At 54.3% G+C, this 16,595-nt stretch overlaps 1 protein-coding gene across 1 annotated transcript in view; it reads left to right on the top strand.

Annotated features, from left to right (window-relative positions):
- The window catches only part of FADS2 (fatty acid desaturase 2), a 38,270-nt gene that overhangs the window by 18,808 nt on the left and 2,867 nt on the right, over nt 1–16,595 (top strand). Inside the window, exons 5-9 of the mRNA XM_055415766.2 lie at nt 1,712–1,837; nt 10,306–10,366; nt 10,743–10,819; nt 16,129–16,226; nt 16,490–16,586. Coding sequence (XP_055271741.2) covers nt 1,712–1,837; nt 10,306–10,366; nt 10,743–10,819; nt 16,129–16,226; nt 16,490–16,586 — 459 coding nt within the window. The remainder of the gene's footprint in view (nt 1–1,711; nt 1,838–10,305; nt 10,367–10,742; nt 10,820–16,128; nt 16,227–16,489; nt 16,587–16,595) is intronic.

Here is a 16,595-nt window from a genome sequence, read left to right as displayed (position 1 = left end):
TTATTTTTGCTCTGTTGGGTTTGGAGGCCCAGGGACCCGAGATCATTGCAAAGGCCACAGCTGCTCAGAGCTCTTCCCGCCCACGGCCCTTAGGGTCGTGTTTGTACCCAAACATCTTCCAAGTAAAATGTTTGTTTTTGTAATTAGGCCTTTTTGTAGATGACCAGACCCTAGGCCAAAGCACTGATTGATCCAGCAGCTGTTCACCCATGAAACCCTCATGCTGCGGAGTCAGAGGAGTTTTGTTTCCTTCTTTGTATGGACTGGGTGACTCCATGAAGGGACATGCCCTCAAAATACATCTGGAGTTGGAGCTGGCGATGTACAAAGTCGTGGCCTTGAAAGAAATACTCATGTAATTCTTCTTGTCTCCTAGAGTCATAATTTTATTGTGACTTTTATTACAATTTTTCGTTATTTTTGGCCACATTGTGCGGCTTGCGGGATCTTAGTTCCCTGACCTGGGACTGAAGCTGGGCCCTTGGCAGTGAAAGCTTGGAACTCTAATCCCTGGACTGCCAGGGAATTCCCTGGGTTTATCGTTTGCCTGTTAGAACCAGAAAGCTCTTACCTGCTTGTGTTGGTGATTGTTTATTAAGCTGTCCAAGCCTTTTGGAAATGGTGTGACTCACCCACATGACTCAGCGGTCACCTCTCAGTGCAGTGGCACGTCTGGCCGTGGGGCTATCTCTTGCCAGCTACTCTCTGGGCCCTCTGAGAGCAGGAGCCATTTGTGGTCTTCATTTTTTTTTTTTTTTTCTTTAAGCTTTCTTGATCTAATTCACAGGCTCTACAGTTTGCCCATTTACGTGTGCAAATCAATGACTTGCAGTATATTCACAGATTTGTGCACCCTCCATCACAATCAGTTTTGGAACTTCTTCATCACCCCCAAAAGAAACCCCACACTACTTAGCCATCACTTCCAAACCCCTCATCCCAACCCTGGAACTGGGTAACCACTCATCTTTCTGTCCATGGATTTCCCCGATGCTGGACATTTCGTATAAATGGAATTGCAGGACATTGTAAATAGACTCCTTTGAGGCTGGTTTCTTTCACTTAGCATCATCATACTTTCCAGGTTCATCCATGCTGTAGTGTGTGTCGGTACGTCGCACCTTCTTATGGCATGGCCAAACAAGATTCCATTTGGATCTGCCACATAGTGTTATCCATTCTTCAGTGCATGGACCTTTGGGTTGTGGGCTTTTTGGTTATTTTAAATAGTGCTCCTGGGAATGTTTGTGTACAAGTTTTTGTGTGGCCACGTTTTCATTTCTTGGGGTACACACACCTAAGGGCACAGTGCCAGGTCCGTATGGTAAGGACCACTTCTTCCTGTTCCCCAGATGGAAGTGTTCCCCTCTGTACAACAGGCGCAAATGAGAGAAAAGCAGAGGATGAGGGGCGACAGCCTCACCCCTGGGTCTGGCAGACAGCTGAGGACCCCACGTGTGCTGAAGCACTTGCCTCTCCGTCCATCACCGGCACAGTCTTATGATCAGGGAGACAGGCCTGGAAGGGTGGAGTAAACTGGCCAAGGGGCTGCCCAGCACCCTGGACTCAGCATTGGCAGAGTTAGTTTCTGACTTTGGGGACCTGAGTGTTGGACCTGCTAGGAACCGGTCCCAAGATGTGCGGGTCATGGCCCCACCCCCTGCCTCCGCTGCCAGGGTTGCCCTGCTCATCCCTGTTCCTCTCCTGACAGGGTGCCTCTGCCAACTGGTGGAACCATCGCCACTTCCAGCACCACGCCAAACCCAACATCTTCCACAAGGATCCGGATGTGAACATGCTGCACGTGTTTGTCCTGGGCGAGTGGCAGCCCGTTGAGGTACGATGGAGGGGCCGGGGCGGCCACAGGGGCGTCTGGCTTGCGCCGGAGTCAGGGGAGGGACCGCAGGGTGAGAGTCAGACAGACACGTCTGCGTCTGACATTTACTCAGAAACCTTTTCTGGACACCCGGAGTAATTGCAGCTGGAATTTCTACGGAATGGCCTCCCAGCTGAATAACGAAGGCAGCTCCTTATCAGAATGTTAGAGACCTCCTCGACGCCCACGGGCTGGGGAAGAGCATTTCCTAGCGTGTTCCTTCCAGTTTGGCAGGAAGGCACAACTCCAAGGCTCATGCTTGGTTCCCAAAGACCAACTCCAGGAAACCTGACTTGGAGATTCACAGTCCCCGATGCTGGAGGGACCTCCACAGGGTCTGGTTCCACCTGCTTCACCCCAGGTGCCAAGTGAGGCCCCGCAGGAGGAGGGCATGTGGTCAGGGTTACATCGTTTAGCGGCTGTTCTAGGATGAGGCCCCAGATCTGACAACTGAGCCGTTTCCTTCCGCTCCATCACACTGCCTTGTCTTTATTTAATTAATTAATTTAATAATTTTTTTTAAAAATGCAGGCCATTTAAAAATTTTATTTGTTAGAATATCGTTTCTGTTTTTTATGTTTTGGTTTTTTGCCCACAAAGCATCTGGAATCTTAGCTCCTGGATCAAGGATCGGAATTTCACCCCCTACACTGAAAGGCAGTCTTTTCTTTGAGTTTTGGTTGTGTTGGGTCTCTGTTGGTGCACACTGGTTTTCTCTAGTTGGGTCTTTGTTGGTGCACACTGGTTTGTTGGTGCACACTGGTTTTCTCTAGTTCTGGTGATGGGGGCTTACTGTCTCTCCAGCTGTGGTGCAAGGGCTTCTCAGTGCGGTGGTCTCTCTTGTGGAGCATGGGCTGCAGAGCATGGGCTTCCGTAGTTACCACACATGGGCCCAGTAGTTTCCGCAGGTGGGCTCAGTTGCTCCGTGGCGTGTGGGTCCCTTCCCAGACCAGGGATCAAACCCATGTCCCTTGCATTGGCAGATAGGTAGGTTCCCAACCCCTGGACACCAGGAAAGTCCCTGCCTTGTGTTTGTATTAGTTTATTTTTTATTATAAGTAGAGACATGCCTGTTGTAAGCCTTTACATAGTAACAGTAATTGCGCGAGAGGAGCGAGTGGCCTGTTGTCCCTCCCATCCCCCCTGTGCCTCCAGTTGTCCTGCTGCTGACATTGTTGACAGCTGGTGGTGTCAACATTGGTGACCGCTGTTGACAGCACTAATCCTTCCAGGGATTTTCTGTGTGTGAAGAAACATAGACACACAAATTGTTTTTAGAAACAAAAATTCAAACTTAGATAGTTTTCCTGCAGCTGGCTTCTTCACCAAATGTGGGCCTCTTTGCTGGAGTCCAAGTGCAGTGGCCTCCATCTGGGGCTGTCCAGGGCTCTCCTGTGTTTCTAAGACAGGAAAATTCAGTGTTGCTGAGTCTTTGAATAAAGCCATGCCCAATGCATTTAAAAGATTTAAAGACTCTCCTCTTTTTTTTTTTTAAGTAGAGCTTCTAGGTGAAAAAAAAAATGTTATAGAAGCTTTACTTTTCTGAAATACACTGATGATGTAAACCAAAGTTTAGAAGACCTCTGTTGCTTTTATGTAGATCTTAAGTGTGACCAAACTGTGCACAGAGTTGGGGCCCGATAAGCATTTGCCAAGAGAGGCACGTTTACCCTCCATAAGGAGCAGTGTCTTGAACTGGTTGTATTCCCAGCAGTGTTGGCATCCAAGACTTCAAAGAGGAAGAGGAGGGAGACTGTTCCCTCAACTCTGGTTGGTACCCACTCCCCCCGTCGCATATCTGCCCAGCAGAATACTTGAGCAGAAACATACGTTTTCTGTGCCATTGTCGGTTAGGAGGAAATTAGCCAAACTTTGGTTCTTTGGACGTGTGGAGCCTCTCTGGCTGGCCAAGGACTTGGTTGTTGTTCAGTTGCTCAGTCGTGTCCAACTCTTTGCAACCCCAAGGAGTGCAGCACACCAGGTTTCCCTGTCCTTCACTGTCTCCCGGAGTCTGCTCAGACTCATGTCCATCGAGCCAGTGATGCTATCTAACCATCTCATCCTCTGCTGTCCCCCTTCTGCTTTTGTCTTCAATCTTTCTCAGCATCCGAGTCTTCTCCAGTGAGTCAGCTCTTCACATCAGGTGGCTTCACGTCAGTACTGGAGCTTCAGCTTCAGCATCAGTCCTTCCAATGAATATTCAGGGTTGATTTCCTCTAGGATTGACTGGTTTGATCTTGCAGTTCAAGGGACTCTCACGCGTCTTCTCAAGTGCGAGGATTTTCTTTGCCAAAATACATGCTTGCATTTTCCTTCTCTGAATGAGTTTTTCCGCTTTGATTTGAGGTGTTTAGATAGTAGGACTGATTAAGTGGAGTCCATGTGATAAAAAGACAAAGGCTTCCCTTTCTAGGTGGGGAGGCTTCATGTTGTGGAGCTGTTGACTGGCTTGACAAGTGCTCTCTATTCCTGACAATGAAACCTGGTCTCACCAGCCATGCTACCAAGGCATCTCTTTCTGTGCGGTGCCTGTGAAACTCCTTCCAAGATCTCTCCTGGACGCCCCTCAAGTGCCGACTTTTGGGAGGTGCAGTGGAAGTTTGAGGGATCTAGCCATTGACATAAGACCATGACCATTGTGCTCCATTAAACCCTCTCTCACATCCTCGGGAAGAGGCCAGTTGTTCCTGGATTCCTGGTGCCGCCAGGACCATGCTGCTTGGAAGGAATCTTTGTTTTATGCTTAGAAAGTGTTTCACAGATTTTTAGTGTTTTATGGTTTCACTTTTCTTTTTGAAGATTTCTTCTCTTTTTTTTTTTTAGAATGTGGACCATTTTTTAAAGTCTTTATTGAATTTGTTACAATATCGCTTCTGTTTTATGTTTTTTTTGGCCACGAGGCCGGTGGGATCTTAGTTCCCCGACCAGGAATCAAGCCCACACCCCCTACATTAAAAGGCGAAGTGTTAACCACTGGTCCACCAGGCAAGTCCCAGAACCTTTCTTTTATGCTTAGAAAGTTCTTCATATATTTTCAGGGCTTTATGGTTTCGCTTTTTTTTGGCCCTGTGGCAGGTGGGATGGACCACCAGGAAAGTCCTTAGGTTCATTTTTGAATGCTTGACTTTGGCTACATGAGGCTTGACTAAGATGATGGTCTACCTCCATAACTTGCAGGAGTCAGCCAGTTTTTCTGGTTTCCCCTTCCCGGCTCCTGTTGCCCCTGATGAGGGGTGAGGTGTCCTCTCCTGAAGCCCAGCACCTGGTCTGGACTGAGTGTCAGTGCAGGACATTGTCTGGGTGACTTGGGCATCCATGGCTCCTTAGAGCTCACTGAGAGCTTGTCGTGGACTGACTCACCCCTTCCAGAAAAAAGTTTACATCTTTACATTCAGTCTTTCCATCCAGAAATATGACATCTTTCTCCATTTACACTTGAGTCTCTTTTTTATACCTCTTCGAAAGGTTTTCCTCTTCTTTATATGTCTTGTGGCCATATTTCTTTCAACGGAATCCTGGATAACGTCTATATATTGTCATGACGATAGGGGTTTCTGTGGTATTCGGGAAAACTGTTGCCATTTGGCGAGTTATCTTAGGTCCAACTAGGGTCCACTGACATCTGCCTGTGATTCTGGTTGTTTTTCAGTTGATTCTTTTGAGTTTCCTAGGTAGACAATCATATTTTTGGAAAACACACTTTCTAATAGCTCTCCACTCTTATTTCTGGTTAGGGTTTTATGACGTTACTGGAACTTCAGAACAGAATTGAATATGGTGATGTTGGGAGTAGTTTTGTTTTTGCTCCCTGCCACCCACTTTTTTTTTTTTGGCTGTCTTGTGGAGGAGAACTATGAGGTCATCAGCCCTGGAGCTCTGTAAATGGATTCTCAAAAGCCAGGAGTGTTTCCGCCCTCCTCTCTGCCTCAGAGCCTGCTTTTTTGACCCCATGGTAGGCTCTCCCTGCCCCATGGCCTGTCAGCAGCTGACCCTCCAGACTACCTTTGCAAACAGGCCAAGTATTCCCTTGGAGCAGCCAGGGCCCTTGGGCTGGAGTCTTGCCATTCCTCGCATGCCTGCTGTGGCCGGCTCCTCGTTTCTCTGCCTGTGAGTCTGCACTTTCCCAGAGGCAGGCAGGGCTCTCCAGCTGCCCCCTCCCCCAACCCTGAACAGACAAGGCAGGCCCTTGTCGTTGCTCAGACATTTTGTTCCAAGGCTGAAAAGTCCCCTGTACATGCCCCTGGCACCCCCTCAGCCCGTAATCCAAGCCGGGCCTCATGGTCCATGGAGAGGCGGAACACCGGGGTGTCAGCTGGCCGGGCCTCCAGGGCTCCCCCTGCCTCTGCCTCTAACCTGCGTCCCTTTCAGCCTCAGCTTGCTGCTGCTGCTAAGTCACTTCAGTTGTGTCCGACTCTGTGTGACCCCATAGACGGCAGCCCACCAGGCTCCCCCGTCCCTGGGATTCTCCAGGCAAGAACACTGGACTGGGTTGCCATTTCCTTCTCCAATGCATGAAAGTGAAAAGTGAAAGGGAAGTCGCTCAGTCACATCTGACTCCTAGCGACCCCGTGGACTGCAGCCTACCAGGCTCCTCCGTCCATGGGATTTTCCAGGCAAGAGCACTGGAGTGGGCTGCCATTGCCTTCTCCGCAGCCTCAGCTTGAGGACACGTCAAAGCGGGTCCTGCATGTGCCGCCGCACCTCAGGGTCTGGACACGACAGACCACCCGGAGCCTCACCCTCTGCTCGAGTCTGTGTCTCCCCTGTGACCACCCCAGAGCCCAGGCTTTCTTCCTATGTGTGATGAGGACTCTTCTGCAGGGGAAAGGAGTGCAGCCCCCCGCACTGCGTCCTGAGCCTGCAGGCCCCCGTGGGAAGGAAGGCTGACTCTTGCTTAGTCCCTGGGCCCAGCACCATGCTGAGCACCACATGTGGGGCATCACTTAATCCTTGCTTAACCGTGATCCAGGAGCTCTCATCAAGCCCATTTTACAGATGGGACAGCTGAGGCTGAGAGAGGTGAAATAACTGGCTTGAGGCTGTAACTAGAAAAGGCAGTGCCACCATCCAAACCCTGGCTGAATGACTCCCAGCCAGGGCTTCCAGGTCCTGCAGGGCCCTGCCCGGGGCCACCACCTGCTGGACACTAGAGGCTTGTGTTTCTTGGATCCTTCCAGTTTCCTAATGTATTAAGAAGCCAAGAGCCCCTCCTCCGAGGGCTTCTTATCCTAAGACACCTCTCCCCTTCCTTCCCTGCGCCCACGGCAGACAGCCAAAGGCTGCAGAGAGCTGAGCGTGGGAAAGTCAGGAAACCAGGTTGGGCCCACGCCTCACTTGGCATCTCCGAATCTCCACTGTGCTTGCTGGTTTTCAGAGGGGAAGCGAGTGCCCTGGGTCAGCCTCACGCTGACAGGTGATCTTGCAGTCCCCCTAACTGAGGTCATCAGGATGGGATCAGATGCCCTGTGATGGTCCGTGTGTGGTGGCACACAGGCGCCTGTGTATTCGTGTATCCATGACCTGCCTTCTGAAGGCCTTTTGTCGCCCCGTCACCCACCGGCCCTCAACAGCTCTAAGGAGTACCCATAACAAACCCAAATCTCATGGCAGGGGAGGGGGGCTGCAAAGCAATTTGCTCAAATAACAAATTGCTTCCAAATCTGGAGCCCCCCACCCCAAAGCTGGCGCCCTCAGAGGTAGGCAGAGGGGCCAGCCGCTGCCTGGGGGCAGGGATTTGGCACCTCCCACGGGGCAGTCTAGGGCCTTGAAGGGAGGCACACAGGAGCCGGCAGTGCTGACCGGCCAGGGAGCATTAGCGAGGGAGCATCAGCCCGGTAATCTCCTGTCACCTCCTGCAGGGCACCACGGATCAGTGCGGACGGGCTGCTTGCTGTGCAAATGCAGCTTCAAACCAGCTCCCCAGGGGTGCCCACTGCCAAGTCCCTCTGTGACCCTCTGCCAGCCTTTCCTGCCCCTAGTGTTCACTCCCAGAATAGAGCTGAGCCAGCCCCAGGTTCCTCTGGGCCTGCGGCTGTCCCTTAGGACGACCTGTGGGGCAGAGGTGTGAGGAGGGCACCTGTCAGGGCCAGAGAAGCCTGCAAAGTCTGGGCCTGTTTCCTGGCTTCTGGGAGGGAGAGCAGGACCCCGGTGGGGGAGTGGGAACTGTTCTGTGGAGCACACGCTCCCCAGAACCCAGACCACCAGAGCATTCACTTAGAGGGGTGACTCTAATCCCTCCCTCCCCTGCAGCGTTTTCCAGGACTGAGCCTGGGGTGCCCTGACTGGGATCTCTCCAAGCCTTGCCTCAATTTTTTTTTTTTTAACATATATAAGAGGCAAAGTTGGTAGAAAAGTTCCCTTTATTTCAGAGACTGGCAGCCTAGGGGGTGAGGTGCAGAGGCAGACTCCTGTCCAAAGGCTGACTCCTCCCGACTGACAATCAGTAGGCAGGAGCTTTTAAATTTTGTTTATTTCTATTTGGCGGGGCTGGGTCTTCGTTGCTGTGCACGGGCTTTCTCTAGTTGCTGTGAGCAGGGGCTACTCTGTGTTTGGGGTGCAAGGGCTTCTCATTGCCGTGACTTCTCTCGTTGCTGCTCGAGGGCTCTAAGCACATGAGCTTCAGTAGTTATGAACATGGGCTTAGTTGCCCTGATGCATGTGGGATCTTAGTTCCCTGACCAGGGATTGAACCCACGTCCCCTGCATTGGCAGGTGGATTTGTAACCACTGGACCACCAGCCTCAGTCTTAACGACAGCCTTCGTGCAAAGGATTCGTGCATTCTGGGGATTGGGTGAGACCCCTGCCAAGGCACAGGAGGCCACACAGGCCAAACAGATAGATTCTGATGGTGCTTCGGTGGGGTGTGCCAGCCCCGTGGTCACTGGTGCCAAGATGAATGCCCTGGGGACAGACTTGGCTCTGCTCTCACCCAGGGCTCCTCCATGGGCCCTCCCTGTGATGCTGGCACTCACTCCATCTCTGTGTTCTCACTTGGAGAACGGGAGCATTGGCTCAGAGGATACCAGGGTTTCTCCTTCTGTAACATGCTTTGATCTCCTGGCTGCAATAAGCAGGAGTGGACATCATGTGGTCAGGGTGGCACCGACCTTCGGAGCTGGGGGCGGGAGGTGGGGGGCAGGTGAAGAGCCGTGTCCCGGGAGTCAGCCCCTGGCATTTATGCCCATATTCTCATTGGCTCCTCTTGACTATCAGTGATTTGGATGCCAAGCAGGGCTCAGGCAGGCTAAGTGACCTGTGCAGGGTCTCAGCTTGTGAGAGGCAGAACCCAAGCCTGGGTTTCCTGAACAGTCCCCCAGCATTGCAGGCAAGAGCAGGTCCCCCTCTGTGAGCGGCATCTTTTGGTCTCATTCCCCAAGGAGCAGGGTGGGCTGGTCCTCGGGGGGCTGGACTTTGGAATTAAGGGGCTTGCCGGGACCCTGTGGGGCCGTGGGTCTCCCCACCCCCACCCTAGTTCACGCTCGCTTTGTACAGTGAGGATGTCCACACCCCTGCCAGACCTCTCAGCCCTCTTGACTGGCATACCTTGGCATCAGAGTGCCCGGGGTAAGACCAGGTGACCAGGTGTGTCCTGAAGAGTCTGTGTGGTGACCCCCTTTGGCCTGGAACCTCAAGTGTCAAGTCTCAGCCTGGAAATTGCAGGCAGCTCGAGGGACTAGATGCTCAACCTGGTAACAATTTCCCGAGCCCTTATCTGGGTTCTCCCAGCCACTGAGGGCTCCAGGGAGCTCCTCAGGGGGACCCAGGGGCTTTTCTCTCTCCAAAGGGGTGCAAGCTAGCCAAAGAGCTCCCTCTGAGTGCCTCTGCACACACACACACACACACACACACCCCACCCCCACCCCCAGTTCCAAAGGGGTGCAAGCTGGCCAAGGAGCTCCCTCTGAGTGCCTCTGCACACGCACACACACACACACACACACACACACGCACAAGCTCCCTCTGAGTGCCTCTGTGCGCACGCGCGCGCACACACACACACACACACACACACACACACACCACCCCCCCCCCCCAGTTCCTTGTTCCATTGTGCATTCATTCAACAAGCATTTATTTGGTGCCTGTCTCGTGGGCTCTGAGTCCGCTTTCTTGGGTTCAGATCCCGGCCAGCCCACTTCTTGTGTGGCCGTGGGCAGTGACTTGACCCCGAGCTTCAGCTTTGGAAGCACCAGCTTTGAGAGGTGCGCCTGAAGCTGAGAGGCCAGCTTGGGGTCAGTGCGCCCAGCGAGGGCTAAGGAAGTGTTGGCCGGAGCAACTAGGAGCCGGGAGCGGCCCAGGGTGCAGAGAGACAGAAAGCCCCCCCTGGGCCGGGAGGAAGGAACAGGGACTGCAGAGCCGGTGGAGGAGAGCATGGGAGGCAGGGTCCGAGGGGTGCTGGGGGCTCACAGTCTCTGCTTCTCTCCTCAGTACGGCAAGAAGAAGCTGAAATACCTGCCTTACAACCACCAGCATGAGTACTTCTTCCTGAGTGAGTGCCGGGGTGCCCCACAACCACACCCTGACCTCCTTCCCACCCCAGTGTGGCTGTCCACCTGACACCCTTCCAGACCCAAAAAGTGACACCAAAGCTGTCAGAGCAACGACAGCCACAGACCCATCCTGGCCCGTGATACACAGAAGGGACACCGGCCCAGACACCCAGCTGCCACCCTCGGGCTTCCTGGGAAGGGTGCCAGCGGGAACTCCCAGCCCCCTTCTCAGGGCGCCAGGGTTCCAGGCTCCTCTGCCCAGGAGCCACACAGCTGGCAGCACATCCTGGCTTCTGCCCCCCATTTCCTCCGCATCCCCCAGCCCCGCCGGGTGGGACAGGCCGCTCAAGCCCCTCTCCGCTCTCTGTCCTGCAGTTGGGCCGCCGCTGCTCATCCCTTTGTACTTCCAGTACCAGATCATCATGACCATGATCGTTCGCAAGGACTGGGTGGTGAGTCCAGGGGACCCAGGAGTGTGGGGACGAGGGCAACTAGACCCTGGGGCGGCCCACGCATCTCCTCCCAGGGTGACTACCTTGTCACTCTCAGGAAGGGACTTGCTCTGAGGCCCGCAGGAGCCAGCCAGGCCATAGCACCCCAGCCCGAAAGATCCCCCCACGCAGGGTGTCCACTGGGATAGCCCCTGCCTTGGTAGAGCCCCTTGAGAAAGTTCCTGAAGGCCAAGCAATGAGTCACACGCAGTCTCCGCCTCCAAGGCTCCAGCCATCACCCCCCTGAGTCCCTGTGAGGCCCCTGAGACCCAGGTCACACTGCTCTCCGGTTGGTAAATGGAGAGCAGCCTGGTGCTTAGTTTGCTAAATATGCATGAGAACGTGCCGCACGCTGAGTGGCACTTCTGCTAAACGACAGGATCGTATTGTCTCACAGCTCTGGAGACTAGAGTCCGAGATCAAGGAGTCTGCAGGGTTGGCCCTTCTGGGGGCTGTGAGAATGGTTTGGGCCGGCCTCTGTCTCTGACTCGGGGATGGCCACCGTCTTCTCCGTGGGTGTTTCTGCCTCCGGGTTTCTCCTCTGTCTTAGGACACCCGTCATGGACTACGGCCCTCCCTAGTGACCGCATTTTCACTAATGACATCTGCAAGCACATCGTCTCCAAATAAGGTTCCATTGTGAGGTCCCGGGATGAAGAGTCATTTTAGGGGACACGATCCCGCCCATCACTCCAGAGAGAGAAGGGGACCCTGGAGAGGGACGGTTCTTGGCTTGATGTAGACACGCAGGTGTGGTTCTCAGAAGAGGACAATGTGCCCGGATGGGAGGCCCTGGGGGAGGGAGTCGCCTGGGCAGAACCTGCTTTGGGCAGAACAGGGTTCACTGGGACAGGGACGAGACCCGTGCCTCCAGACCCAGTGGACACTTAGTCAGTATCTTTTTCTTGTTTTATAAAACCCAGTTTCATAAGTGAAGATACTCAAACTCTCAGAGTTTGGGGCTTGCCCAGGGTGACACCAAGGGGTGGATCAGGCATGAGAACCTCCCAGTGCCACCGCCTGGACTCACCCCCCTCCCACACCCTAGACATCGCTCTCTCAGTAACAGGCCCTCGTGTTTATATAGCAATTGAAGGACTTCAGAGCACTTTGTCTTACACGCTTCCTTTGGTGTTATTGGCAGAGGTGCCTGTTGATTCTGCTAAGAGGGTCAGCCTGGAACTCGGGAGCAGGTTGGGGGTGTTTGGGGAAGAGGAGGGATTTGGAAGTCCTTGCCAGCCCTGTGCTGGTAAAACCTGTACTACACGCTTGTAGGGCCTGCTTTTTATCAGTACCCGCTGTGCTCCAGGGACAGTTAGGCACTGCCACCCACGGTGAAAGTCGCTCAGTCATGTCCAACTCTTTGCGACGCCATGGACTATACAGTCCATGGAATTCTCCAGGCCAGAAGACTGGAATGGGTAGCCTTTCCCTTCTCCAAAGGATATTCCCAACCCAGGGATTGAACCCAGGTCTCCCGCATTTTGCAGGCGGATTCTTTACCAGCTGAGCCACAAGGGAAGCCCAAGAACACTGGAGTGGGTAGCCTATCCCTTCTCCAGCGGATCTTCCCAACCCAGGAATCAAACCGGGGTTTCCTGCATTGCGGGTGGATTCTTTACCAGCTGAGCTATCACTGAAGCCGTGTCTGGCCATTAAGGCGCATCCAGGCCGGAGGGAAGGAGTTTCTGGGTCAGTGAGGGGGTGGAAATTGGAGCCCAGCTCTCCTGCCCCTGTGGTGACTGTAGAGCCCTGGGAGGAGTCATAGTGGAAGAGGACAGCGCTGCTGCTGCTCGGGACACTCTAATCTGCTTTCATGGCAGACGCCGGACATGAATATTTAATCCCTTTTTTAAAATTTTCACTGTGTGTGTTCCCTGAAGGACAAAGCATGAAATAGGCACAGTGGGAAAGGGAATCAGACTTCATACCTGGACCAGCTCAGGTGGCCCAGCCAGGGACAAATATTTGGTCAGGCCCCTGGGGGCAGGGCTCTCTTGCCAGGGAGTAGGGTTCAAGCTTGAGCTTCTAGTGCACAGCAGTAGCTGTAGCCAGGCTTAGCGCCAGATGCAAATGAACCCCTCAGAGACCCGCATGGCAGAGGCCTGCCCCGTGCTGTGGTTTTCTGATTCACGGTAACTGTGAGTTTAGGTGCCAAGTGCAGCTGTGACCTGGGGTGGTGGTCCTCAGTGGGAGCAATTCTGTTGAGCCACTGGCAATATCGGGGAGAATTTGGGGATTTTTTTGGCCATACCTCACAGCATGCAGGGTCTTAGTTCCCTGATTAGGGATCGAACCTGGGCCCGCTGCCGTTGGAAGCACAGAGTCTTAACCACTTAAGCCGCCAGGGAAGTCCAGGGAGACATTTTTGATTGTCACAACTCAGCAGGGATGGAGTGTACCTGGCCCCTAGTGGGCACCATGCCATGCCCGGGACAGCTCCCCCAACCCGAACCCCCCGCACTGCTGAGAACTGTCCAGCTCCAAAGGCCAGCCAGCATTGCCAGTGGCTACATCCTGGGGCTGTCCTCGACTTCCTGGAGGTCTGCTGCATCTGATCCCACCATCCGCTCCTTCTTGGAATTCTCCCCGTCGGCTCCCAAGCCCAGCCTCCACTGGTCCTGCCCACCTCTGTCTCCCTGCACCTCCCGTACCCCTTCACCCCGACACCAGCGGCCCTTGGGCATGTGTCACTTTGCACCACAGTCAGTAAGCTCACACCTCCACTGACACGTGTGTACAGACTACTGCACTGCGCACACACAGAAAAGGAAGTAAAATGAATGTGATGAAAAGTAGAACCAGAACTTAAAGTATCGGCTTCCCCGACCCCCTTAAGGGCTTCCCTGGTGGCTCAGATGGTTAAGGATCTGCCTGCCATGCGGGAGACTCAGGTTCGATCCCTGAGTTGGGAAGATCCCCTGGAGAAGGGAATGGCAACCCACTCCAGTATTCTTGCCTGGAGAATCCCATGGACGGAGGAGCCTGGCAGGCTATAGTCCATGGAGTCGAAAAGAGTTGGACACGACTGAGCGACTTCTTAGTCGCACATTTACCCTTAAAGACCACCTCCGTCCTGAGGTCTTGCCCTCCTCCCACTGCTGGCCCTTCAGACCCCTTCTCAGCCACTCTTCCCACTCCTTTCCTCCCCAGCCAATGACACCGACACCGGGGACCAGCCTGGGTTCACCACGACCAAGCAGTCTCTGCACAGAACTGCCCCTGCCTCCTAGAGTCCTGGAGACTATTGCCCCCTCGGCAAAGGGTCCTGGTTCGGGCCTCCCTCATTTCATCCCTGAGCTCCTGGAATAACCGAATCTCCTCACCGCCAGTGGGCAGGGACCTATTTGTATGATTCAGATGGAACCACATTCTTGTCGTTTAAAGCACAGTGGGTCTTCTTCCTTGCCGCCAAGATAGAGGCCAGTCTCCCCCAGGCGGATGTGACCTGGCCATCGTCTCTTGCCCCCACCTGGAGCGCTTGGGCTGGAGTATATGGAGCATATGATCTCTGTGTAAACACAGCCCCTCCCCACTTGCCTCTCCGGACTTCTCTTCGAATTATCATTTCTGCAAACATCCATCCTACTGTTCTTTGCTTGGCCAACCTCTGCTGTATCCCAGCCCAGCTCGGGCATCACCTCCTGATGGGGGTCTTTCTAAATCAGGATAGGGTTGGGACCTCACACCACACTGCCGTCACGCCTGTAACTGTGTGTCCCCTTCCGTATTCTATGCTTCCGTTTGCCTCCAGCACCTAACTCAGCCCCTGACACAGGGAAGGTGTTCACTGAATGCTTGTGGAGATTAACTGAACAGAGCGCCTATGAAGGATGAGTTTGCTGAACTGATAAGGGGAGAAGGAGCCTCCAGGCAGATCCAGCTTGACACAGACATCAGGGCACGGCTGGGCCGTGGGAGATGTGACAGGCTGCAGGCCAGGCCAGGACGATGGACAGGCATGTGAGGGACCCGTGCATCCTACTTGGAGGCTGGATTTTGTCCTTTATCCCCCGACGGAGCAGGAGGCTCGTGATGGCTTTGTGGATGGCAGTGGCGTGATCCAGCTTGCATGTTAGGAAGGTCTCTATGGCAGCATACTGGTGCCAGGACCAGAGTGGAGTCGTTAGAGCTCAGACTTGCAAGCTCTGCTTGTTGTTGCCACACCTTCAGGCCTGTAGAACCTCGGGGGGGATATTTTTTTCCCATACTGAAGACGGAGGACCAGAGGCACAGCTCAAAGTTACTTACAAGCTACACAGAATAGCCACAAGGGGTGCTAGCGGTAAAGAACTCGCCTGCCAATGCGGGAGACAGACACAGGTCCGATCCTGGGGTCCTGAAGATCCCCTGGAGGAGGGTGTGGCAACCCACGCCAGTAGTCTTGCCCGGAGAATCCCATGGACAGAAGAGCCTGGTGGGCTTTTCAGTCTATAGGGCCACAAAGAGTGGGACACGACTGAAGAGGCTTAGCACACACAGAGAACAGGGCGGAGCCTGTGCTGTGATCGCTGCCCTGCCGAGTGTCTGGGGAGAAGTGATGAGGGGGGCGGAAACAGTCAGTGCAAAGGCCCTGAGGTGGGAACAAGCTGGGGCAGGGTGGCTGAGCAGAGTGGTCACCAGTCCCTGTGGCTACTCTGGGTGGAATGGGAGGGCTTAGCAGGGGCAGACAGAGTGGGCTTGGAGCTAAGGCAGTTCACTCCGGTTGCCATGGTTGCAGAGCCGTGGAGGCAGCTGGGGGGATGGGGGTGCTTGCTCAGGAAGAGAGCAAAAACGGAAGAGGGGCTGGGAGGAGATGCGGGAGTGGGAAGAGGGCCAGCGCTGTCAGGCTGCTGGAGGGTCCTGAGGCGGGTGATGGACGGCGTCCCTGGCCTTTGTCGTGCTGGAGTGAGGACCCCTGGGTGCCGATGAGCAGTTTGTGAGCCTGCAGGTGTCGGGGGGGCGTGCACATTGTAGTACGCCTCCAGAATCCCCAGGACCAGGATGCTAGTCCCCATCCCTGTGCATCTCCCTAGATGCAGAGCTTGTAGCCCCTCCATGTTGCTAAAACCGCTCAGCCTTCTCCTAGACCGAAGACTGCTGTACACACCCTTCTCTGGCAGGCCTCGGATCCTTAGCTGGGCCCAGTGCCCAGCTTCACGGAGGCCCGTAGGGTTTCTTGGCCGCCTTCAGTCAGCGGTGAGCCGGGCTTGCTGTGTACACACCTGTGGTTGAGACCCCATGCCCAGGAGGGGAGACACTCCCACGTCTAACTGTGTTTCTCTCCGCAGGACTTGGCCTGGGCCATCAGCTACTACACCCGTTTCTTCATCACCTACATCCCTTTCTATGGTGTCCTGGGATCCATCCTTTTCCTCAACTTCATCAGGTGCCTGAGTTTTGCTGGCTACTATCTCCTCGGCCCCCAAGCACTGGTGCTGATGGGGATTTGATGTGAGGCCCCCCCCGAGGAAAACCTCAGAGGTCTCACTTTCTGCCTGGGCCCCTCATCAAGGGGCTTCACTCATCCCCCTCCACTTGTATCCGCCTTGCCCCATTTGGGGTTGGGAGAGACACTCGGTTCCCACCGATCCCCCGGACCCCGTGGAGACTGAGCTGCCAGGCTGCACGCTGAGCCGAGCTCCCTTCCAGGTTCCTGGAGAGCCACTGGTTTGTGTGGGTCACACAGATGAATCACATCGTCATGGAGATTGACCGAGAGCCCTACCGTGACTGGTTCAGCAGCCAGGTGAGGGCG

This window comes from Moschus berezovskii, chromosome 25, assembly GCF_049115385.1.
Source record: "Moschus berezovskii isolate FMDL1 chromosome 25, NW_MosBer_1.0, whole genome shotgun sequence".
NCBI lineage: Eukaryota > Metazoa > Chordata > Mammalia > Artiodactyla > Moschidae > Moschus > Moschus berezovskii.
This window is presented reverse-complemented; position numbering and strand designations above follow the sequence as displayed.